Here is a 27042-nt window from a genome sequence, read left to right on the forward strand (position 1 = left end):
TTGAGGCAAAGGGTTGTTTTTGTTCTTTAGGTATTTTAGGCCATGAAAACAATGTCAAGAAAGGTGAAAAGATGTGAAAACAGGGATGTATAGGAAGCAGCAAGCAGTGCCCAGTGCTTGAAGCAAAGGACTTGGGGATTGGTATGGAGAGTCAAAGACAGAAAAGGCAGTTTGGAAACAAACCTTAAAAGGACTTTGAATCGCATTAGGGAGTTGGACTTCATTCAGTAGACAGTGGGAAGCTAGTAGACATTTGGGGGTAGAGGGGGAATTTTATATGATCCATGTTCTAGATGGTACTGTTGTTGTTCAGTCAGCCCATCATGTCTGACTCTTTGCGATCCCATGGACTGCAGCTCACCAGGCCTCTCTGTCCCTCACCATTTCCTGAAGTTTGCCCAAGTTCATGTCCATTGCATCAGTGGTGCCATCCAGTCATCTCATCCTCTGATGCCCTCTTCTCCTTCTGCCCTCAATCTTTCCCAGCATCAGGGACTTTTCCAATGGGACTTTTCGCATCAGATGACCAAAATACTGGAGTTTCAGCTTCAGCATCAGTCCTTCCAACAAGTATGCAGGGTTGATTTCCATTAAGACTGACTGGTTTGATCTCCTCGCTGTCCAAGCGACTCTCTGGAGTCTTCTCCAGCACCACAATTCGAAGGCATCAGGTCTTCAGTGCTCCACCTTCTTTATGGTCCAGCTCTCACAACCATACGTGACCACTGGGAAGACAATAGCCTTGACTCTGTGGACCTTTGTCGGCAGAGTAACGTCTCTGCTTTTTAACACGCTGTCTAGGTTTGCCATAGCTTTCCTGCCAAGAAGCAAACATCTTCTGATTTCATGACTGCAGTCATCATCTCCAGTCAATTTAGAGCCCAATAAGAGGATATCTGTCACTACTGGCACCTTTTTCCCCTTCTATTTTCCATGAAGTAATGTGGCCAGATGCCATGATCTTAGTTTTTTTTTAAATCTGGATTTAAACTGGCTGTTTCACTCTCCTCCTCCACCCTCATCAAGAGGCTCTTTAGTTCCTCTTCACTTTCTGCCATTACAGTGGTATCATCTGCATATCTGAGGTTGTTGAGGTTTCTTCTGCCTATCTTGATTCCAGCTTGTAACTCATGCAGCCTGGCATTTCTCATGATGTGCTCAGCATATAGATTAAACAAACAGGGTGACAGCAGACAACCCTGTTGTACTACTTTCTCAAACTTGAATCAATCAGTTGTACCATACAGGGTTCTAACTGTTGCTTCTTAACCTGCACACAGGTTTCTCAGGAGACAGGTCAGATGGTCTGGTATTCCCATCTCTTTAAGAGCTTTCCACAGTTTATTATGATACACACAGTCAAAGGTTTTAGCGTGGTCAATGAAACAGAGGTAGATGTTTTTCTGGAATTCCCTAGCTTTCTCTATGGTCCAGCGAATGTTGGCAATTTGATCTCTGGTTCCTCTTCCTTTTGTAAACGCAGCTTGGACACCTGAAGTTCTTGGTTCATGTAATGCTAAAGCCTAGCATGCAAGATTTTAAGCATGACCTTACTACCATGGAAGAGGAGTGCAATTGTCCAATGGTTAGCACATTCTTTGGTACTACCCTTCTTGGGAATTGGGATGAGGATTGACTTCCAGTTCTGTGGCTACTGCTGGGTCTTCCAGATTTGCTGACATATTGGATGCAATACCTTGATGGCATCATCCTTTAGGGTTTTGAATAGCTCTACTGAAATTCTATCACATCCACTAACTTTATTAACAGCAGTGCTTCCAAAGGCCCACTTGACTTCACACTCCGGAATGACTGGCTCTGGCTGACCACACCATTGTAATAATCCAGTTCATTAAGATTTTTTTTTTGTACAGTTCTCCCTTGTCCTGTGTATTCTTTCCATCTCTTCTTGATCTTATCAGTGTGTACTAGGTCTTTGCCATTTCTAATCTTTTCTGTGCCCATCTTTGGGCAAAATGTTGCCTTGATATCTCCAATTTTACTGAAGAAATCTCTAGTCTTTCCTCTTCTGTTGTTTTCTTCTAATTTTGTACACTGTTCATTGAAGAAGGCCTTCTTGTCTCTCTGTACTGTTGTTTGGAAATCTGTGTTTAGTTGGGTATACCTTTCCGTTTCTGGTACTATTACTAACAAAGAATTAGGTGAGAGATTCTAGGTGAGAAAATGAGTTATAATAATTCAAAATTCCAAGTTATTGGAAATATTATATGCCAGGCATTGATAGATTATGCTTATTATATTAACATAGTAATGATAAAGGTGATTTGTAGGATTTATTTAAGGACCCTGGAATGTAAGTAATGTAATCTTGATTTTAGAGATGAAGACACTGGAAGGTTAGAAAGATGAATTGTTCAAGGTCATATAGGTCATAGGTAGTGGGGCTGGAAATGACGTGATGGGAAAAAAGCAAGTGAGTGTGAGATGTGAGAGAGGAAGAAATTGAACATGATTCCTACTTAAGCACTTTTAATGAAAGTAGGAGACATAGGCAAGTAGGTTTGGGATAAGTAAGGCGTTCTGCTTTGAAAGATTAGATTTGAGATGTTGGCAGGACAAGCCAGGTGGAATCTGGAGCCAGGTTATTAGAAACTGAAATGTGAGGGTGAAGTGGTCTGGGAGCAATCAGAACATTGGTGAGAAGGCAGCCTTGGGAAAAGGTATAGAGCAGGAGAGGCTGAAGAGAGTGACGTCCATCTAAGAATGGAGAGAGGAGCTGGAGAAGGAATGATCGGAAAGACTTGGGGAAACCAGAATGTGAAAGAGTAGTGAACAAGCAGTCAGGAGTGGGGAGAATGCCTGAAAGTAGTAAGTAGATCATTTACTGCATGCCAGAGAGGGAAGAGTGTGGAGACTGTTGCTTCATTAGGGAAATAGAAGTTCATGAGTAGTTTATGAAAAATCCAAAAACAATTTCAGTGGAATGGAATGCTCAGGAATTGAGTGTCAGGGGTTGAGGAAGGAATGGGTGGTAAAGAAATCTGATGGGCTGCAAGGGATTGGGGTATATATATATATTTTTTTTTTTTTAATTAGGATATGGAAAGTCCTTAAGCTGATGGAAAGGACAGTGGCGAGATTTTTTAAAAGAGTGGATGATAATTCACTGGTGTTAATTCCAAAATGAAATCAAAAGACTGGAGAACTATGGAGAAGCTGGCAAAGGGAAAGAATAAGGGTTTTTCCCCCGTGACAAAAGAGAAATGAGAAAAAAAAATGGGTGAATATACCAAGAAGTGAGAATTCTAATAGAGAAAGGTTGAGAAAATTATTTTCTGAAAACCTATTTCTCAGGGAGAACTTATTAGGAGAACTTATTTCTCCTTTAAAACATTCATCACACTTACAGTTACTTGCTCAGCATCTGGTTTCACCACTAGATTTCAGTCTACTCTTTTTTCTTTTAATTTATTTATTTTAATTGGAGGCTAATTACAATATTGTGGTGGTTTTTGCCATACATTCACATGAATCAGTCATGGGTGTACATGTGTTCCCCATCCTGAACCCCCCTCCCCATCCCATCCCTCAGGGTCATCCCAGTGCACCAGCCGTGAGCACCCAGTCTCAAGCATCGAACCTGGACTAGCGATCTGTTTCACATATGATAATATACCTGTTTCAGTGCTATTATCTCAAATCATCCCACCCTCGCCTTCTCCCACAGAGTCCAAAAGTCTGTTCTTTACATCTGTGTCTCTTTTGCTGTCTTGCATATAGGGTCATCATTACCATCTTTCTATATTCCATATATATGTGTTAATATACTGTATTGCTGTTTTTCTTTCTAACTTACTTCACTCTGTTTGACAGGCTCCAGTTTCATCCACCTCATTAGAACTGACTTGAATGCATTCTTTTTAATAGCTGAGTAATATTCCATGGTATATATGTACCATAGCTTTCTTATCCATTCGTCTGCCAGTGGACATCTAGGTTGCTTCCATGTCCTGGCTATTATAAACAGTGCTGCGATGAACATTGGGGTGCACGTGTCTCTTTCAGATCTGGTTTCCTCAGTGTGTATGCCCAGAAGTGGTATTGCTGGGTCATATGGCAGTTCTATTTCCAGTTTTTTAAGAAATCTCCACACAGTTCGCCATAATGGCTGTACTAGTTTGCATTCCCATCAACAGTGTAAGAGAGTTCCCTTTTCTCCACACCCTCTCCAGCATTTATTGCTTGTAGACTTTTGGATAGCAGCCATCCTGACTGGCGTGTAATGGTACCTCATTGTGGTTTTGATTTGCATTTCTCTGATGATGAGTGATGTTGAGCATCTTTTCATGTGTTTGTTAGCCATCTGTATGTCTTCTTTGGAGAAATGTCTGTTTAGTTCTTTGGCCCGTTTTTTGATTGGGTCATTTATTTTTCTGGAATTGAGCTTCAGGAGTTGTTTGTATATTTTTGAGATTAATCCTTTGTCTGTTGCTTCATTTGCTATTATTTTCTCCCAATCTGAGGGCTGTCTTTTCACCTTGCTTATAGTTTCCTTTGTTGTGCAAAAGCTTTTAAGTTTCATTAGGTCCCATTTGTTTATTTTTGCTTTTATTTCCAATATTCTGGGAGGTGGGTCATAGAGGATCCTGCTGTGATTTATGTCAGAGAGTGTTTTGCCTACGTTCTCCTCTAGGAGTTTTATAGTTTCTGGTCTTACATTTAGATCTTTAACCCATTTTGAGTTTATTTTTGTGTATGGTGTTAGAAAGTGTTCTAGTTTCATTCTTTTACAAGTGGTTGACCAGTTTTCCCAGCACCACTTGTTAAAGAGGTTGTCTTTTTTCCATTGTATATCCTTGCCTCCTTTGTCAAAGATAAGGTGTCCATACGTTCGTGGATTTGTCTCTGGGCTTTCTATCTTGTTCCATTAATCTATATTTCTGTCTTTGTGCCAGTACCATACTGTCTTGATGACTGTGGCTTTGTAGTATAGTCTGAAGTCCGGTAGGTTGATTCCTCCAGTTCCATTCTTCTTTCTCAAGATTGCTTTGGCTATTCGAGGTTTTTTTGTATTTCCATACAAATTGTGAAATTATTTGTTCTAGTTCTGTGAAAAATACCGTTGGTAGCTTGATAGGGATTGCATTGAATCTACAGATTGCTTTGGGTAGAATAGCCATTTTGACAACATTGATTCTTCCAATCCATGAACACGGTATGTTTCTCCATCTGTTTGTGCCCTCTTTGATTTCTTTCATCAGTGTTTTATAGTTTTCTATGTACAGGTCTTTTGTTTCTTTAGGTAGATGTACTCCTAAGTGTTTTATTCTTTTTGTTGCAATGGTGAATGGTGAATGTTTCCTTAATTTCTCTTTCTGTTTTCTCATTGTTAGTGTATAGGAATGCAAGGGATTTCTGTGTGTTAATTTTATATCCTGCAACTTTACTATATTCATTGATTAGCTCTAGTAATTTTCTGGTAGAATCTTTAGGGTTTTCTATGTAGAGGATCATGTCATCTGCAAACAGCGAGAGTTTCACTACTTCTTTTCCTATCTGGATTCCTTTTACTTCTTTTTCTGCTCTGATTGCTGTGGCAAAAACTTCCAAGACTATGTTGAATAGTAGTGGTGAGAGTGGGCACCCTTGTCTTGTTTCTGATTTCAGAGGAAATGCTTTCAATTTTTCACCATTGAGGGTAATGCTTGCTGTGGGTTTGTCATATATAGCTTTTATTACGTTGAGGTGTGTTCCTTCTATTCCTGCTTTCTGGAGAGTTTTAATCATAAATGAGTGTTGAATTTTGTCAAAGGCTTTCTCTGCATCTATTGAGATAATCATATGGTTTTTATCTTTCAATTTGTTAATGTGGTGTATTACATTGATTGATTTGCAGATATTAAAGAATCCTTGCATTCCTGGGATAAAGCCCACTTGATCATGGTGTATGATTTTTTTAATATGTTGTTGGATTCTGTTTGCTAGAATTTTGTTAAGGATTTTTGCATCTATGTTCATCAGTGATATTGGCCTGTAGTTTTCTTTTTTTGTGGCATCTTTGTCTGATTTTGGAATGAGGGTGATGGTGGCCTCATAGAATGAGTTTGGAAGTTTACCTTCTTCTGCAATTTTCTGGAAGAGTTTGAGTAAGATAGGTGTTAGCTCTTCTCTAAATTTTTGGTAGAATTCAGCTGTGAAGCCATCTGGTCCTAGGCTTTTGTTTGCTGGAAGATTTCTGATTACAGTTTCGATTTCCTTGCTTGTGATGGGTCTGTTAAGAGATTCTATTTCTTCCTGGCTCAGTTTTGGAAAGTTATACTTTTCTAAGAATTTGTCTGTTTCTTCCAAGTTGTTCATTTTATTGGCATAGAGCTGCTGGTAGTAGTCTCTTATGATCCTTTGTATTTCAGTGTTGTCTGTTGTGATCTCTCCATTTTCATTTCTAATTTTGTTAATTTGGTTCTTCTCCCTTAATTTCTTAATGAGTCTTGCTAATGGTTTGTCAATTTGTTTATTTTTCCAAAAAACCAGCTGTTACCTTTGCTGATTTTTGCGATGGTCTCTTTAGTTTCTTTTGCATTTATTTCTGCCCTAATTTTTATGATTTCTTTCCTTCTACTAACCCTGGGGTTTTTCATTTCTTCCTTCTCTAGTTGCTTTAGGTGTAGAGTTAGGTTATTTATTTGACTTCTTTCTTATTTCTTGAGGTAAGCCTGTAATGCTATGAACCTTCCCCTTAGCACTGCTTTTACAGTGTCCCATAGGTTTTGGGTTGTTGTGTTTTCATTTTCATTCATTTCTATGCATATTTTGATTTCTTTTTTGATTTCTTCTATGGTTTGTTGGTTATTCAGAAGCATGTTATTTAGCCTCCATATGTTTGAATTTTTAACAATTTTTTTCCTGTAATTGAGATCTAATCTTAGTGCACTATGGTCAGAAAAGATGACTGGAATGATTTCAATTTTTTTGAATTTACCAAGACTAGATTTATGGCCCAGGATGTGATCTATTCTGGAGAAGGTTCCGTGTGCACTTGAGAAATAGGTGAAGTTGATTGTTTTGGGGTGAAATGTCCTATAGATATCAGTTAGGTCTAGCTGGTCCATTGTGTCATTTAAAGTTTGTGTTTCCTTGTTAATTTTCTGTTTAGTTGATCTATCCATAGTTGTGAATGGGGTATTAAAGTCCCCCACTATTATTGTGTTACTATTAATTTCCTCTTTCATACTCGTTAGCGTTTGCCTTACATATTGCGGTGCTCCTATGTTGGGTGCATATATATTTATAATTGTTATATCTTCTTCTTGGATTGATCCTTTGATCATTATGTAGTGTCCTTCTTTGTCTCTTTTCACAGCCTTTATTTGAAAGTCTATTTTATCTGATATGAGTATTGCGACTCCTGCTTTCTTTTGTTCTCTGTTTGCATGAAATATTTTTTTTCCAGCCCTTCACTTTTAGTCTGTATGTGTCTCTTGTTTTGAGATGGGTCTCTTGTAGACAGCATATATAGGGGTCTTGTTTTTGTATCCATTCAGCCAGTCTTTGTCTTTTGGTTGGGGCATTCAGCCCATTTACATTTAAGGTAATTATTGATAGGCATGGTCCCGTTGCCATTTCGTTTGTTGTTTTGGGTTCACGTTTATACAACCTTTCTGTGTTTCCTGTCAAGAGAAGATCCTTTAGCATTTGTTGAAGAGCTGGTTTGGTAGTGCTGAATTCTCTCAGCTTTTGCTTGTCTGTAAAGCTTTTGAATTCTCCTTCATATCTGAATGAGATCCTTGCTGGGTACAGTAATCTAGGTTGTAGGTTATTCTCTTTCATTACTCTAAGTATGTCCTGCCATTCCCTTCTGGCCTGAAGGGTTTCTATTGATACATCAGCTGTTATACTTACGCAAATCCCTTTGTGTGTTATTTGTTGTTTCTCCCTTGCTGCTTTTAATATTTGTTCTTTGTGTTTGATCTTTGTTAATTTGATTAATATGTGTCTTGGGGTGTTTCACCTTGGGTTTATCCTGTTTGGGACTCTCTGGGTTTCTTGGACTTGGGTGGCTATTTCCTTCCCCATTTTAGGGAAGTTTTCAGCTATTATCTCCTGGAGTATTTTCTCATGGCCTTTCTTTTTGTCTTCTTCTTCTGGGACTCCTATGATTCGAATGTTGGGGCATTTCACATTGTCCCAGAGGTCTCTGAGGTTGTCCTCATTTCTTTTGATTCTTTTTTCTTTTTTCCTCTCTGCTTCATTTATTTCCACCATTTTATCTTCTACCTCACTTATCCTATCTTCTGTTATTTTACTCTTGGTTCCCTCCAGAGTGTTTTTGATCTCATTTATTGCATTATTCATTTTTAATTGACTCTTTTTTATTTCTTCTAGGTCTTTATTAAACATTTCTTGCATCTTTTTGATCTTTGTCTCCAGGCTATTTATCTGTAACTCCATTTTGTTTTCAAGATTTTGGATCATTTTTATTATCATTATTCTAAATTCTTTTTCAGGTAGAAAAAGAATCTCCTCCTCTTTTGTTTGACTTGGTGGGCATTCTTCATGTTCCTTTACCTGTTGGGTATTTCTCTGCCTTTTCATCTTGTTTAGATTGCTGTGTCTGGAGTGGGCTTTCTGTATTCTGGAGGTCTGTGGTTCCTTTTTATTGTGGAGGTTTCACCCAGTGGGTGGGGTTGGATGATTGGCTTGTCAACATTTCCTGGTTAGGGAAGCTTGAGTCAGTGTTCTGGTGCGTGGAACTGGATTTCTTCTCTCTGGAGAGCAATGGAGTGCCCAGTAATGAGTTTTGAGATGGGTCTATGTGTTAGGTGTGACTTTGGGCAGCCTGTAAGTTGACGCTCAGGGCTATGTTCCTGCGTTGCTGGCAAATTTGTGTGGTATGTCTTGCTCTGAAACTTACTGGCTCTTGGGTGGTGGTTGGTTTCAGTGTAGGTATGTAGGCTTTTGGATGGTCTGTTATTACTTAATGTTCTGTGTAGTCAGGAGTTTTCTGGTGTTCTCAGGTTTTGGGCTTAAGTCTCCTGCCTCTGGATTTCAGTTTTATTCTTCCAGTAGTCTCAAGACTTCTCCAACTATACAGCACTGATAATAAAACTTCTAGGTTAATGGTGAAAAGATTCTCCACCGTGAGGGACACCCAGAGAGGTTCACAGAGTTACATGAAGGAGAGGAGAGGGAGGAGGGAGATAGAGATGAGCAGGAGGAGAAAAAGGGGGACTGAAAAGGAGACAGATCTACGCTGTTGTCTGTTCCCAAAGTGTTCTCTGTAGCCCAGACACCCACAGAGATCACAGAATTGGATTGGGAAGAGAAGGGGAAAGGAGGAAATAGAGGTGTTCTGAGGTAGAAAACAGAGTCAAGATTGGGAGAGAATAATCAACACACTCCTGAGTAAAAATGGGAACTGAATATTGGATTCTTAAATGTCCAAAATTTATATCACATACTGAAAAACAAAGATTAAAAATCTAGAGTAGAGGTTAGACTCTTAAAAATACAATGTTAAAAACACAAAAATTTTTAGAAATATATATGAAGTTCGGTTTAAAAATAGGGCTTTTTTTTTTTTTTTTTGCAATGTTATAGTGAAATGAAAATGAAAATTAAGGAGTAGTATTGGAGTAATAGAGGACTTTAAAAGAAAATATGAGGAAAAAAAAAAACAAGAAAAAAATTTTTTTCCCAATTAAAAAAATCGTAAAAATATATGAAAATGAAAGTTAAGGAGTAATGGGGGAGTAATAGGGAATTTTAAAAGAAAATAAAAGAGAAAAAATAGAAAAGAAAAGAAAAAAACAATTCTTTTATTTAAAAAAAAATGGTAAAAATATATCTAGGAATTTCTCTGGAGCTGTTGCGGTCAGTGTGGGTTCGGTTCAGTTTCAGATAGCTCCTCTTTCCAGTGTAGACTTCTCGATATCTATAGGCCCCTTCCGGTGTAGGCAGGGTTATCTACAGGGAATTTAATCTGTTGCAGGGGTCACTTCTGAAGCGGTTCCCTTTGTTTATTTGGCTTCTGTTTGCCGGTCTCTTCAGTGTCTAATTTCCGCCCTGACACAGGCGGGCGGAGGTGGTCTCCTGTTCAGGTTCACTAGTTCAGTCCTGCTGCGGGGAGGGCGGGGCTCTGCAGGCAGATATCGCTGAGTGTGGAGCACTCGCAGTGTTCCGGCCACACTGGGTTTGCCCCGCTCACGGGTGTGTGCTCTCCCTGTCTACACTGCTCTGGCTCCCGGCTGCTCTATATGGGGCGAGCCCTGCATTGCGTGCGGTTCCAGTGTTCGGGTCCTCCACAAAAGCGCAGACTCGGTTGCGCCTGCGTTTTGTGCCTTCCCCTGCCCGAGCAGCTCAGGCAGCCGGGAGCTTGAGGGGCGCACTCTCCCTGGGTGCGGTGCGCCTTCTCCCCTCCGCGGCCCCAGCCTGGTTTCCGCCCGCGCAGGTCAGGTGCGGTGCGCCTTGTGTCTAGCCGCAACCCTCCCAGCAGATGTTAACCATCCAGCATCTCAGGAAGTCTTTGGTTAGAAACTGGAGGCCTGTTTGCAGTGTGGTAGGGGATGCGGTCCTTGGGGCAGAGCCTGCCCCTTTCCCCTCCCCCCCCCAGTTTAAGTTGCTGTCTCACAAAAGCTCCCTCCGATTGCCCTCAGGGCACTCAGGCCCGGTCCTTACCCTAAGCAATGCCGCCCGCTCCTCTCCGTTCTGCCCCCACTTGCTGGTGGCGGATGCGGGCGTCTGGGGCACTTTTCTGCTGGGAGTTGCTTTTAGGCATGTAATCTGTGGGTTTTATTTATTTTTCCTCCCAGTTAGATTGCCCTCCGAGATTCAAAAACTTCCCCCAGACCCGCCAGTGCGAGGGTTTCCTGGTGTTTGGAAACTTCTTCTATTTAAGACTCCCTTCCCAGGACGGGTCTCCGTCCCTAGCTCTTTTGTCTCTTTTTATCTTTTATATTTTGTCCTACCTCCTTTCGAAGACAATGGGCTGCTTTTCTGGGCGCCTGATGTCCTCAGCTAGCAATCAGAAGTTGTTTTGTGAAGTTTGCTCTGCGTTGAATTGTTCTTTTGATGAATTTGTAGGGGAGGAAGTGGTCTCCCTGTCCTATTCCTCCACCATCTTGGCTCCAGTCCTCTGATAGTAGGTTTTTGTTTTTTTTTTTAAGGTTTAAATAGAGTTAAAAAAAAAAAAAAAGACATGACTAGCCCAGCAGTGAACGGATCACAGGTTTCTCTTTTGTTTTTTCTCTGCCAAGTGAAGGGTGAAATACATGCTTCATTTGTAGGGTCATTTTGAGTGAAAAAAAACAGTTTTAAACATGGAGTCATCAAGATGGTGAAGATATTCAACCCTTGGAGATAAGATGAGGGGACAGCAGATCCTCATCCTCTGATCCCTGGATTTGGGACATAAGACTTCTGGACAGGAATGACCCAAATGGGGTAGATGGTTTTCCCTTTCCATCCCCCTCCCCTCTTCTTGTTGAGTGTGTATCATTTAATATCTAGATGAGTGTGTGTCAAAATCCCACGGTGGGCCCTGTCTTTTTTTTTTTTTTTTTTAATTTATTTTTTTATTTTTCAGTGGGTTTTGTCATACATTGATATGAATCAGCCATAGAGCTACACGAATTCCCCATCCTGGTCTCCCATCCCACCTCCCTCTCCACCCGATTCCTCTGGATCCCCCCAGCCCAACAGGCCCGAGCACTTGACTCATGCCTCCCACCTCCAGTCCTCTGATAGTAGGTTTTAAAAATGAAAATTAAAAAAGTAATAAAGAACTTAAAAATAAAAAAATTAAAAATGATAGTAGTAAAATATATCTAGGAATTTCTCTGGAGCTGTTGAGGGCAGTGTGGGGTCAGTTCAGTTTCAGATAGTGCCTTGTTCCAGCTTATACTTCTTCTCAAGGTCTGTAGGCCCCTTCCAGTGTAGTCAGTGCTTACTACAGGGTTTTAATCTGTTGCTCCTGTCACTTCCAAATCAGTTCCCTCTTCTTTATTTTGGCTTCCTCCATTTGCTTGTCTCTTCAGTGTCTAATTTCCGCCTTGATACCCGGGGGCGGAGGTGGTCACTTATTTAGGCTCACTAGTTCAGTCGTGCTGTGGGGAGGCAGGAGCACTGCAGACAAACATCACTGGCGCGTGTGAGGAGTGCGCACAGTGTCTGGGCCACACTGGGTTTGCTCCCGCTCACGGCGTGTGTGCCTTCCTGGTCTACACTGCTCAGGCTCCAGGTTGCTCTGCAGGGGAGCTTTCTAAAGCAGGCCCTGGGTTGCGTGCACTTCCCAGGTCTAAGCCGCTCAGGTTCAGGTTCTCGGGTGCTCCACAAAGGCACAGACTCGGTTGGGCCCGCATTTTGTGCCCTTCCTGGGTCTGAGCAGCTCAGGAGACCAGGTGCTTGGTGAATGCACACTCCGCAGGTGGGTGGTGTGTCTCATCACCTCCCCCGTCCTGGCCACTCGGTTTCCTGGGTGCGCAGCGGGAGCACCGTCTCAGGTGTGCCGTGTGTCTCCTCTGGGGAGCTGATCTCTGGCTGCGACCCTACTGGTGGATGTCAACCATCGGGGATCCCGGGAAGACTTGGTTAGCAACTGGGAGCCTGCTCGCAGTAGAGGATGCCATCTCTGGGGCCTAGTTTGACCCTTTCCTTCCGGCGCTGGCTGTCGCCCGCCTGCCTCCCTGCCTCCGGTGGGGGATGGGCTGGTCCGCAGCTGGCTAGCTCTCCTCTGGTATTTGCTCAGTCCTTTGTTCTGTGAGCGGCCTCGCAGTGCCTTAGGTTAGAGCTTCTCGGGGAAAGTTCTCTCTCTCCTCTTTCTTTCTTTCTTTTTTTCCTCTCTCTCTTGCATTCCCACAGTTTGGGTTGCTATCTCACGTTAGCTCCCTCAGATTGTCCTCAGGGCATTCAGGCCTGGTCCTTACCCTAAGCACTGCAGCCCACGCCTCCCTGTTCAGCCCCCACTTGCTGGTGGCGGATGCGAGCGTCTGGGCTACTTCTCCGCTGGGAGTTGTGGTTAGGCACGTCATCTGTGGGTTTTATTTATTTATTTTTTTCCTCCCAGTTATGTTGCCCTCTGAGATTCCAAAACTCCCCATAGACCTGCCCGTGAGAGGGTTTCCTGGTGTTTGGAAACTTCTCTTTTACAACTCTGTCCCTGGGACAGGTCTCCGTCCCTAACTCTTTTGTCTCTGTTTTTATCTTTTATATTTTGTCCTACCTCCTTTTGAAGACAATGGGCTGCCTTTCTGGGTGCCTGGTGTCCTCCATCAGCATTCAGAAGTTGTTTTGTGGAATTTTCTCAGCGTTCAAATGATGTTTTGATGCATTTGTGGGTGAGAAAGTGGTCTCCCCATCCTATTCCTCTGCCATCAAGGGACCGCCCCCCGCCCCAGTCTACTCTTTCAAGACAGCAGTCAGCATGTCTGTCTTGTTCCTTGCTGAACCTCCAGTATATAGCAAAAACTGCATGCCTGGTGCATGAAAATGCTCAACAGAGATTTGATGTGTTAATACTTGACATTGCCATAGATTTTCTCTTTCTTTCTTGCTGAAAAATGCCTTACTTGCAGTAAACACTTGAAAGAGACTTGGTAAATGAATGATTCTTCTCACTGAACTAGGAAGTCAGTTCATTAAGTGAGATAATAATTAAAACTTTTGAGCTCTAGACACTGGATTAAATAATTATATCCTGGCTGCTGTAACAAACTGCAGCGTTTTAGTGGTTTATTTAATAAAAGTTTCTTTTTTACTCAGTAACACTACAGAATGGCTGTTTCTGATGGGCAGGCAGCTCTCCTGTTTTTTGAGATCCAGGCTCCTTCCATCTCCATCATCTCTGAGGCCTTTGCCTGTGAACTGGGGAAGAGAATGAGAATGTGGTCTCACAGACTTCAAATAGGGTAGGAAGGCACTTCCTACAGGCAGCTCCAAATTACAGAAATGGGAACATGAATTTCAATGGACCCTTAACCATCTCTTCCACATTTCCTTTTTTTTTTTCTTTATCATTTTATAATAGCCTGATGACGGAGGTACTATTATTATCCCCATTTTACAGATAAGACAACTGAGGCTTAGACCTGTCCCAAAATAATATGATTCTAATTTGAGATTTAAATTCATGTTCCTCTGACTCCATATCCCGTTCTATACTTCATTATAGCCATAAGGCCAAGAAGCTATCAGTAGGCTATTCTAAACCATTAGACCTTTGTTTCTCAAGTGGAAGTGATTTTGTTCCCAAGATACAGGAGAACATTTTGCAACGTCTGTAGAATTTTTTTGGGGGTTAGGTACTACTGGTGTCTGGTAGGTAGAAGTCGGGTATGCTGCTCAACGTCTTAGAGTGTATTGATATAAAACCTCCCCCACTCACAGCATACACACACAAAACAAAAAATTACTAGGCTCAAAATGTCACTAGTGCCAGAATTCTGTACCAGACTGTATACTACCCATGATGGGGGAAGGTCAGGTGTAAGTAAGACATGATTGAAAAAGATTAGGAACAGCTGTTGTGAGAAATAAGCTATGATTCATTATCAAATGGAGAAGGCAATGGCAGCTCACTTCAGTACTCTTGCCTGGAAAATCCCATGGATGGAGGAGCCTGGTAGGCTGCAGTCCATGGGGTCGCTAAGGGTCAGACACGACTGAGCGACTCCACTTTCACTTTTCACTTTCATGCATTGGAGAAGGAAATGGCAACCCACTCCAGTGCTCTTGCCTGGAGAATCCCAGGGACGAGGGAGCCTGGTGGGGTGCCGTCTTTGGGGTCGCACAGAGTCGGACATGACTGAAGCAAGCGACTTAGCAGCAGCAACAGCATTATGAAAGGATATGAAGAGAGACTTTCTTGGTGGTCCAGTGATTAAGACTCTGAGCTCGAGGGGGGCCAGATTCAATGCCTGATCAGGGAATTAGAGCCTGAATACCGCAACTAAGACTCTATGCAGCTAAATTAAAATAAAAAAGAGATATGGAAGATTGGCAAACAGCAGAAATGTGCTGGTGGCTGTCAAATGCAGAAGAATATAGGTGGCTCTATCATTTTTCTATCAGCTACTTGACTAAATGACAACAACTTGGCATTTCTGGGACCTGATAATACTTGTAAAGAAGTAAGTGATCTGTACTTTACTGGGTGAAAATATTATCTTTTAAACCATTTTATTTCTGAATGCAGGGCGACCAGACTCGTCCTTTTATCACATCCAGTCCTACAAATGGGGCCAAAACCACTGCAGAAGGTTGGCTTTCTCCAAACCCCTATGACCTAAATTATGGGGATGTACATTTTTATGATTATATGAGTGACTGCTGGGATTGGAGAACTTTCCCCAAAGCTCGATTTGTATCTGAGTATGGATATCAGTCCTGGCCTTCCTTCAGTACATTAGAAAAGGTAAGCCATCTTTGATTTACTGGGGATTCAGAATTGTAGACTATGGGCATATATCACTTCCTCAGTGAGGTTCAGAAGGTCAAATGAAATCTACTTCTTGTTTAAACAGAAGTTTAGGAAGAAGATAATAGAAAAGAACTTTTTATCCTTAACTTTTGGGGCTCTAAACTGTTATAGTCATCATTTTGTGGGTTGTAACTTTTCCATATTGCTTTTATTTACATTCTTTCAAGAGCATTTAAAAATTCAATGGGAAGTCAGTGATTCCTTAAGCCTCACTTGTTACATGAAATACATGAAAATTACATTCACTTACTACTTCTATGTGTCCTACAACTGTTTTTATTATTTACAGATACTCAGAACTGTAGCAAACGCTACAGTAAGAGAAATGAGTAAATAAACCTTTGTCTAATGTTATTATGTTGTAGCATTCCTTTTTTTTTTCCCAATGACAGAATTTTTTTTAATATTTGAAAACAAAATCAACCTCCCCCCAAAGAACCCCCCAACAAACAAAAAATCAGATTAATTAAAAAATTTACAGTGAATATACCCAGCAAACATCTGTATGTGCAACTAAATACCGTGTCTGTTACTGCGGCACAAACCTCAAACAATATACAAGTGTTCTGGGGGTGTGGAAGGAGGCCCAAGTTTAAACTCTGTGGGGTTTGGGGAGACAGGATGGGGGTGAGAGGGGAAGTCAATTTTTCTTAATTGTGTCCATATAAATATATTAATAAAGACCAAAAAAGAAAAGGGAGCTTGGAATGGTTAGGAAAATAGAGGAGAATGGGGGAGTATGGGATGCTTCCAATTCTACCTGACCAAAAAATATGATTTAATTTCATGGTGAGAGAAGAGATAAAAAATGATAGAAGAGGATGGGAAAGAGAGGGAAGCAGACATGGGTAACCAGGGAGAAGGAGGGGCCCTTGGCAGGGGAGTGAGAAAGAGTCCAGGCTCGGTGTGTCTGTTCCATCTTCATCCCCACTGTCTTAGGCTCCAATCTAGTGTCTGTCTGTGGACCTCATCTTACTTTCTGCCTCTGTCTGTGGTCTGACGGGGCCCCTTGACCCCCTCCACCTTGCTTCGACCCCTGCCATGCTGGTCCCTTCTCTTCTCCATTTATTGGGATCTGGCTTGCTCCAGGATCCTCAGGTCATAGTTCTTCTTAGCCACTCGAAGTTTGTTGAAGTGAAGTGAGGCATTCTGAGCCGCCAGGGGGCTGGGGAACACAGCCATGATGCTGTACAAGGCAGTGAGGTCCAAGTGGCAGCTGTTCTCAGCAGTCCCACCATTGCCCCCTCTCCCCCACCCCATGGTAATGTAAGTTTCCATGTTTGAAATAGCTCAGTTGGAATTCCGTCATCTCCACTAGCTTTGTTTGTGGTGATGCTTCCTAAGGCCCATTTGACTTCTCACTCCAAGATGTCTGTCTCTAGGTGAGTCGTCATACCATTGTGGTTATCTGGGTCCTTAAGATCTTTTTTATATAGTTCTTGTATTTTTGCCACCTCTTCTTATTATCTTCGTCTTCGTTAGGTCCATACCATTTCTGTCCTTTATTGTGCCCATCTTTGCATGAAAAAATTTGATGCTGTGAAAGTACTACACTCAATATGTCAGCAAATTTGAAAAACTCAGTAGTGGCCACAGGACTAGAAAAGGTCAGTTTTCATTACAATCTCAAAGAAGGGCAATGCCAAAGAATGTTCAAACTACCACCCAATTGCATTCATCTCACATGCTAGCAAAGTAATGCTCAAAATTCTCCAAGCCAGGCTTCCACAGTATGTGAACTGTAAACTTCCAGATGTTCAAGCTGGATTTAGAAAAGGCAGAAGAACCAGAGATCAAATTGCCAACATCCACCAGATTATCAAAAAAGGAAGAGAGTTCCAGAAAAATATCTACTTCTGCTTTATTGACTACACCAAAGTCTTTGGGTGGATCACAACAAACTGTGAAAAATTCTTAAAGAGATGGGAATACCAGACCACCTGACCTACCTCCTGAAAAACCTGTATGCAGATCAAGAAGTAATGGTTAGAACTAGACATGAAACAACAGACTGGTTCCAAATCAGGAAAGGAGTACATCAAGGCTGTATATTGTCATCCTGTTTATTTAGCTTATATGCAGAGTACATCATGAGACATGCCAGGCTGGATGAAGCACAAGCTGGAATCAAGATTTCTGGGAGAAATATCAATAACTTCAGATACGCAGATGACACCACTCTTATGGCAGAAAGTGAAGAAGAACTAAAGAGCCTCTTGATGAAAGTGAAAGAGGAGAGTGAAAAAGTTGGCTTAAAACTCAACATTCAGAAAACTATGATCATTGCATCAGATCTCATCAATTCATGGCAAATAGATGGGGAAACAGTGGAAACAGTGAGAGACCTTATTTTTGGGGGCTCCAAAATCACTGCAGATGGTGACTGCAGCCATGAAATTAAAAGATGCTTGCTCCTTGGAAGAAAAGCTATGACCAACCTAGACAGCATATTACAAAGCAGAGACATTACTCTGCCAACAAAGGTCCATCTAGTCAAAGCTATGGTTTTTCCAGTGGTCATGTATGCATGTGAGAGTTGGACTCTCACACAGCTCTTTGTGACCCCATGGACTGCAGCATGCCAGGCTTCCCTGTCCATTACCAACTCCCGGAGCTTACTCAAACTCATGTCCATCGAGTTGATGATGCCATCCAGCTATCTCATCCTCTATCCTCAAATCAGTCAATCCTAAAGGAAATGAGTCCTGAATATTCATTGGAAAGACTGATGCTGAAGCTCCAATACTTTGGCCACCTGATGCAAAGAACGACTCATTGGCAAAGACCCTGATGCTGGGAAAGATTGAAGGCAGAAGGAGAGGGGGATGACAGAGGATGAGATGGTTGGATGGCATCACTGACTGAATGGGCCTGAGTCTGAGCAGGCTCTGGATGTTGGTGATGGCCAGGGAGGCCTGGTGTGCTGCAGTCCATAGGTTTACAATGAGTTGGCCATGACTGAGCTACTGAACTGAACTTGCATGAAATGTTCCTTTAGTATCTCTAATTTTCTTGAAGAGATCTCTAGTCTTTTCCAGTCTATTTTTCCCTCTGTTTGTTTGCATTGATCGCTTAGGAAGGCTATCTTCTCTCTCCTCACTGTTCTTTGGAACTCTACATTCAAATGGAGGTATCTTTCCTTTTCTCCTTTGCCTTTCACTTCTCTTCTTTTCTCAGCTATTTATAAGGCCTCCTCAGACAACCATTTTGCCTTTTTGCATTTCTTTTTCTTGGGGATGGTTTTGATCATGGCCTCCTGTACAGTGTTACGAACCTCCATTCATAGTTCTTCAGGTACTCTCTCAGTTCTAATCCTGGGTTTTGTAATAAACTGATCAGCATTTGTATATTAGAACTTCTATACACTAGCTATATTGCCTTGAACATATCATTCATTCTTTTTGAATTTCAATGTTCTCATCTGTAAATTGGGGTTAATAGTAGCAGATACTTCAAGGAGTGTTTTTTGTGTGTGTGCACATCAGATATGCATGTGTGCTGTGTGACTCTGTATAAACAGTAAATTAATACACTGAAACACAGCACAGTTCTTGATACATAGTGATGAGCTCTTAAAATGTAAGCTGTTGTTACTATTCATATAGTCAACGCTAGCCATATGGTTAAATGAAAGTTGGAGCTAGACTACACTAACTAGCTTTGGATCTTGGGCAAGTAACTTAATTTTTCTGTGCCTGGTTTTCTCATTCTGTAAAACTGGGTGATAATAGTACTCACTCATAGGGTTGTTATGATGATTAAATGAGTTAATATTTTGAAAGCAATTAGAGCCTTATCTGACACTTTTGCCCTAGATGTAGACCCTGAATATACTGTAGAATCACTCTCAGATGTTTTTCTTTGGTTTGTTTCATTTTTAAAAAACTAACGCCTGGACTGTACTCCCCCAAACTTGGATTCACTTGTTCTAAGGTGTTGTGTGAGTTTTTCTTTCCTTATTTTAACTCTCCCAGGGTTCTGATGTGCAGCTAGGATTAAGAACCGCTACCCTGGATATTCACTGAATAAGTAACTACTTATCCACCATGTGCTCAGAACTTTAGAATATCAGTCAGATAGATCTATCAGTCCTTCAGGCAGTATTCCCCACCTCTGTCCCAGTGGAGCCTCGAGATGAAGGCAGCCTCTGGGAGAGGCAGAGGCACGGTGCTAAAGCTGAGCCCGGATTCCTGACCCACTGAGACAATAAAGGCTTGTTTTCTGGCTGTAGCGTTGTTACAGCTGAAATTTACAAGAATTTCAAAGCATAGCCACCAGATGGTAGAAAGCTTCCCACATAACAGATCAGATTTATGATTATGGAATACATTTAGATTATTAGCAGTCAGAGGGCTGAAAGGCCTGGAGAAACTTTCAAAAGAAGGAAGCATAGAAAGAAGGAAAAGCTACTGTTGGTAAAGGCTTGTACGTCTCGAATGTGTACAGGATGACTGTAAATACTAATACCTCTGTCTCAAAAAAGTAATAGGAGTAATTACTGTTCTCTAAACTGTGTGGTGGTAACATTTTCCAAAAGTTAATTCAATTCGGAAAAACACCCTCCTTAAGTATGGCCAGTGTACACTGCATGTATTTTGGTATAAATAAATTCCTGAAAAATAACTTTATCCTTTTTAAGAGGATTGGTCTGTGCATGATCACTGGGACTTATAAGTCATATTTTATGAGCAGGGATTTTTGAGTTTTCTAATTTTCAGGGTTTTTTCAGGGTGGAGCAGAACATGTTTTTTCAGTCTGTGTAGCTTGGATTAAAATTAAGCTCTGATATTTTCAGATATAGTCAGCAGTTGTCTTATATCTTTGTCACATGCTAACATTAAATCACAGGCCTAGAAGCCAGAACTGTTGCTTTTTTTTCCTTAAAAGGCACACTACTAATGTGTGGTGTTTGTTTTTGTCTTTTTACTTGATCAGATGATAGCTTCTCAAAGGAAAAGAAAGATTCTATAAGTTAAAAAAAGAAGCTTTATTATTAGCAGAAAAGAATATCATTGGTTGGTTTGTATCTTCAACTATATCAAAATTAAATGTGTATGTATCAAATATATTTAGTGAGAAACAAATAAGTATATGCTAAGCAATTATCATCTTACTGGTGACATTATTGTTAAAAAATTGACAGTTTTAAAAGAATGTTATTTTCAGTTTATTATTCAGTTTTGACAGTTTCCATGCTTTGATGATATGACATTTTTAAATGTACATAATGAATATTCTAAAAAAACCAAACATGGTTTGATGAGAGAAGCCTTTTGATAGAAATACCAAATAGACAGAGTAAGGCTAGTCTTGCACTAATAACGTGAGGTTGGTCCTAGAACAAACCTCGAGCTCTTTTCCAGTGTGTATTATTTTCCAAGTTTGCCAGGAATTTGGAAAAGGGTAGTTTCACTCCTCTAACTTCCCAGTTTGAATCTCTTATTCTTTACCCGAAAGGTTTCCTCTGAAGAGGACTGGTCTTACGAAAGCAGGTTTGCACTTCATCGGCAACATTTGATTGATGGTAACAATAAAATGCTTAAGCAGATTGAACTTCACTTCAAGCTCCCACACAGTGCAGATCAACTACGCAGGTTCAAAGACACTCTTTATCTTACTCAGGTAAGCCATTTTCATTCTAGGCTTCAGCAGCTACCTGCAGTAATGTAAGAGATCCTGTAGACTTTATAAGCCTTTTGTGGTGAAAAATATTCAGGGTTTCATCCTGCTGATTTAAAAAAACATTATCTTCTTCAAAATAGAGATATGATGAAAGGTAAAACCTGAGATAATAAAATTTTTGGCATTTGTCTTTCTTACAAGAATAGCTCACAGAATTCTGTAACAAATTGTGTGTTCAAATATTCCCTAGTTCAAGATTACTATCAAGGTTCCGTAATTAAGTCTAAAGTAGCATTTGCCAAGGATAAAATGGTACAAGGGAACAAGGAGAGACCAAAAACAGACTCATGTAGAACACAGTCATCTGACTAATAGTGCAATATGCCATTGCAATCTGTGGGAAAAGATAGTCTTATCAATAAACAGTATTGCATCAAGTGGGCATCTTTATGGGAAATAAATGAGCTGTGACCCCCATATACAAAAATTAATTAATGATCACTTAACTGGGAAAGGTAGTACAATAAAGCTTCTAGGAGAGACCATAGGAGATTATCTTCATGACCTTGGCATAGGCAAACAGTTTCTTAAACAGAACATAAAAAATACTATGAAGGAAAATAATGATAAATTGGACTTTGTTAAACTATACACTTCTGTGTATCAAAGCCACCATCAAGAGGGAGAAAATGCAAGCCACAGGTTGGGGAACAGTGTTTGCAGTACGTATATCTGATAAAGGATTTGTATTTAGAATAAAGCACTTCTGTAAAGCAATAAGAAAAAGATAACCTGTTAAAAATGGACACAGTTCTTGATCAGGCACCTCATCAGAGAAGATAACCAGATGGTCAGGAAGTTTATGCAAATACAGTCAATTTCATTCTTAATTAAGGAGATACAAATTAGAGCCATGCCAGAATACTCCTACACACTGTGTACACAATATAATTTTAGCACAATGGCTAAAATTAGAAGGATCGACAATACCAACTGTTGGTGAGGAGGTGGGACAGCTGGAACTTTTAGACATTGTTGGCAGGACTGGAAATTTGTCTAAACAGTTTGGGAAATTTTAAGGCAGTTTTTACCCAAGCTAAACATTTGTACTTCCTCCTTGAATCAGCATTTCTACTCTTAGTTGTGTACCCAAGAAAAACAAGTGCATATGTCTGCCAACAGACATCTAAAATAATGTTCATTGCATGTTTATTCATAATACCCCCAAACTGGAAACAACCAAAATGTTCTTTAACAGAAGAACTTACAAATTGTGGAATATGTACACAGTGGAATGAAAGTGAAAGTGACTCAGTCGTGTCTGACTCTTTGTGACCCCATGGACTACACAGTCCATGGAATTCTCCAGGTCAGAATACTGGAGTGGGTAGCCTTTCCCTTCTCCAGGGTACCTTCCCGACTCAGGAATCGAATTGGGGTCTCCTGCATTGCAGGCAGATTCTTTACTAACTGAGCTATCAGGGAAGCCCAAGAGGGCTCCACAGTAATAAAAAAGAGAATGAACTGCTGATACCAGCTTCAACTCAGATAAATCTCATAGACATTATGTTGAGCAAAAGAAACATTGAAATTTCACTATGGACAAAATGAATCAAGGTGATACACAGCAAATCAGTGGTAACCACTCTTGTGGAGGAAGTTGGTGCCTCATGTTTAGGAAAGGGTACAAGGAAACCTTCTGAAATGCTAAAAAAGTTTTGTGTCTTTCTCTGAATGCTAGTTCCATGGGTGTATACATATGTTAAAATTCACCGAGTTATACACTGAAGATCTGTTCATATTATGCACCTTACTAGATTTTTTTAAAAATAGCTCTGTTGGGATATAATTGACATACCATAAATTGCACTTGTTTTAAGGGTACAATTAAGTGATTTTTAGTATATTTGTTGAGTCATGTGACCATCACCATAATCCAATTTTAGAACATTTCTGACACTCCAGAAAGATCCATCTTACCCATCTGTGATCACTCTCCTTTCACACTTCCAGTCTTCGACAAACATTAATTTGCTTTCTGTCGTTGTACATTTTATTTTCTCAACATTTCTTATAGCTGGAATCATATAATACCTCTCTTTGGTATGTGGCTTTTTTTCACCGAGCATAATGTTTTTGAAGTTCTTCCATATTATAGCATATTCTGTACTTCATTTCTCTTTTTTGCCTGTTGTATGGAGATCATGTTTTACTTATTCATTCATCAGTTGATATACATTTGGGTTATTTTCCATTTTTAGCTATTATGAATAATACTAATGTGAGTATTTGCATCCACATCTTTGTACCCATACTTTCATTTATCTTGAGTAGAAATATATGAGTAAACTTGCTGAGTTATGTGATGAACGTTATGTTTGACTTTTTTTTTGGAGTATAACTGGTTCATACTGTTAATCTCTGCTATACAGTGAAGTGAATCCGCTGTGTGTATACATATATCCTCCCTCGTGGGCCTGCCCTCCCCTTTATCCCACCCATCTAGGTCATCACAAGCGCCGAGCTGAGCTCCCTGCTGTCCAGCAGGTCCCCACTAGCTAGCTATTTTAGACATGGTGGTGTATATATGTCAAACCTAGTCTCCTAGTTCATCCCACCATCCCCTTCTTCTCACCCATGTCCACATGCCTGCTCTCTACATCCGTGTTATGTTTAACTCCTAAAGAAAAGAACAACCTGGATTTTGGACAATATTTTCATCTTAATATTTACATTTGCCTATTTTATTTCATGAGCCTGTGTGAATGCACCAAGTAAGACTATTTGAAAGCAGCTGCTCATTTATCTGATATTTCTGCTAAACTTGTTTCAAGTTCTGCGAGAGAAGGGAAGAACCTAATCTCAATTGTATGAGTTGATCTGAAGTAATGTATTAAACGTTTTAATTTTTGCATGTCATCATCTAAGAATGTTCCAATTTTTATTCAAGCTTATTCTCATCAGTTTACTCCTGTATAAAAACACAAAACCCTGGATGGAATTTGAAACAGAAAACTGTCAGCCAGAACAGTATTCTTTTTTGGAACAATCTGATGAAGAGAATTTTAACTTTTCAACTAGTATTAGTTCAAGAAGTTTTGCTCATGTGATGTGTAATTTATAAACTTACTTCATAGAACACAAGTTTAAGGATTCTGTTGATATTTGTCCCTTTTTTGGTGATAACTTTTTTAATTAATTTTTTTAATTGGCAGATAATTACAGTGTTGTGTGAGTTTCTGCTGTTCAACAACATGAATCAGCTATAAGTATACATACATATCCTCTCCTTGTGTAAAAATTTTTAATTAGAGGATAATTGCTCTACAACACTGTGTGGATTTCTGCCATGCATCAGTGTGATCAGCCGTTAAGTATACACATGTTCCCTGCCTTGCGACCCTCACCCTCATCGCTCTCCTCTAGATTGTCACAGAACACTGGTTCAGCTCCTTGTGTTATATAGCAACTTCCCATTAGCTATATGTTTTACGCATGGTAATGTATGTTTCAACGCTGCTCTATCAGTTCGTCCCACACACTCCTTCTCGCACTGTCTCCCCAAGTCTCTGTCTGCATCTCTCTTCCTGCCCTCCAAATTTGTTCATCAGTAACATTTTTTCTAGATTCCATATATATGTGTTCATATATGATATTTGTTTTTCTCTTTCTGACTTACCCAGAAAAGCATAATTCAAAATGACACAGGTACCCCAGTGTTCATTGTAGCATTATACACAATAGCGAGGACGTGGCAGCAACCTAGGTGTCTGTTGATAGATGAATGGATAAAGAAGTTGTGGTACAGATATTTGTCCCTTTTCAAGTGTTGTAGTTCACCCTTATTACTTTTTCATAGCCAGTATTCTTTAAAAGTATCTCAGTCTTGACATATGAAATAGGATGGTCTCTATTCCTGTGTGTGTGTTATGTGTGAACCTTTTCAGCTGTTGTTTTCAGGCTGGCTTTCCCCCTCCCAGCTGTTCATTTTATTATGGTCACTTTATTCTGTTTCCTCAAAACACATTCAAAGAACTAACAGAAATGATTGTTATTTCCAAACTCATGAATGTTGGAGGTACACAGTTAGGAGCGTGTGTGATTTCAGCCATTCAGTCGTGTCTGACTCCTTGTGACCCCATGGATAGCCTGCCAGGCTCCTCTGTCCATGGAATTTTCCAGGCAAGAATACTTGGGTGTGTAACCATTCCCTTCTCAGAGGATCTTCCTGACCCAGGGATCAAACCCACGTCTCCTGTGTCTCCTGAATTGGCTGAACCACCTGGGAAACCCAGAAACTGGTGTACAGTGGGATTATGTATTGGTGGTTTTTCTTGGTGATGACTTTTGTCTGATCCTTTAAGTATGAGCTTCCTATCAGGCATTGGCTGGGAACTGGACTTGTTGGTTCTTCCTTGAGACTTTCTGACACTTGATGGATCTGAGATGAAAGAAATCAGAATTATGATTTTTTTTTTTTTGTCCTTAGTGTTGGACTTTCTTGACTGAGTATAGACAGGAACTGTTAGGAAATGTTGTTAACAAGTTTTTCTTTCCTTACTATTTTCGTATTAGAACAGTCATCTTTAGTGTACGTACAAGAAGTAAATCTTTCTTTGGCCCATTTTCTCTGTTCCCACTCCCACCTCTTGATCTTGTTCTCATAATCTGTTATACTGTTCTGAAGAACCAGGGTACTTGCCTGCGTGCCAATTTTTAAGACATTCTATTAAGGAATTTATTTCGTGTGCACTCTTCAGAAAACTCTTGGCTGAGAAAGCTGTGCAATAAGTTTCTTTACATTTAGATTCTTCCTTGGCTTCTCTTTATCTTACAACCGCAAAGGCATCCCTTAGGCTCTTACCTCTTTAATTCTTCTAATGTTCCAAAATAATCTTGCCCTACTTTTCATTCTCCTACTTTAACCTGTTGTATTCCAAAGAACCTACATACCTAGGCACACTGTCTTAAGCTGTGTCACACAGACCTCGCTGCTTAGCTTGGGGACTGTCTACACTAGCAAATCTGTTAGGCGACTTGCTCGACCACCATGGCTTCTTGCTAGCCAGCTGGAGAGGAAGCTGGCTGCGGACTGTCTTCACTAACCCCTTAGCTTATAGCCCCCTCCAGTGCTTTCGATTATTCTTCACGTATTTATTGAGCGTGTAATGAGGGATAGAAGTTTGCGGATGTACTTTAGGGATCCATTTTATCTACTACGTTGTGAATGACTTGATCATAAGAACAAAGAAAAGAAAACAGCCTATGCGGTAGGCCCAGGTGTTGATGATACCTGCTACTCTGAGACAGTTTCCTTTTTGGTAAGCAAATGTGGTGGGGATCCAGAACATGTTGAACTTTTAAGTTAGGGGGTAGGGTGGGTAAAGAAAGGGAATGAAAGTGAGATTACTAACATTGCATATTACACACTAGTGTGTTGTGCCAAAGCCTTTGACTGTGTGGATCACAATAAACTGTGGAAAATTCTTAAAGAGATGGGAATACCAGACCACCTGACCTGTCTCTTGAGAAACCTGTAGGCAGATCAGGAGGCAACAGTTAGAACTGGACATGGAATAACAGACTGGTTCCAAATAGGAAAAGGAGTACGTCAAGGCTGTATATTGTCACCCTGCTTATTTAACTTATATGCAGAGTACATCGTGAGAAATGCTGGGCTGGAGGAAGCACAAGCTGAAATCAAGATTGCTGGGAGAAATATCAATAACCTCAGATATGCAGATGACACCACCCTTATGGCAGAAAGTGAGGAGGAACTAAAAAGCCTCTTGATGAAAGTGAAAGAGGAGAGTGAAAAAGTTGGCTTAAAGCTCAGCAATCAGAAAACTAAGATCATGGCATCTGGTCCCATCACTTCATGGCAAATAGATAGGGAAACAGTGTAAACAGTGGCATATAATACACTATGTTAATAGAATGAAGGAAAAACAACTATATATATGATAATCTCAATTGATGAAGAAAAA

General features: G+C 40.5%; 1 protein-coding gene across 1 annotated transcript in view; it reads left to right on the forward strand.

The window, feature by feature from the left end:
• The window catches only part of MANBA (mannosidase beta), a 124432-nt gene that overhangs the window by 70451 nt on the left and 26939 nt on the right, over positions 1–27042 (forward strand). Inside the window, exons 12-13 of the mRNA XM_065907161.1 lie at positions 15149–15367; positions 20891–21055. Of these exons, the coding sequence (XP_065763233.1) occupies positions 15149–15367; positions 20891–21055 (384 nt within the window). The remainder of the gene's footprint in view (positions 1–15148; positions 15368–20890; positions 21056–27042) is intronic.

The sequence above is a fragment of the Muntiacus reevesi genome, chromosome 16, assembly GCF_963930625.1.
Source record: "Muntiacus reevesi chromosome 16, mMunRee1.1, whole genome shotgun sequence".
NCBI classification, from domain to species: Eukaryota; Metazoa; Chordata; class Mammalia; order Artiodactyla; family Cervidae; genus Muntiacus; species Muntiacus reevesi.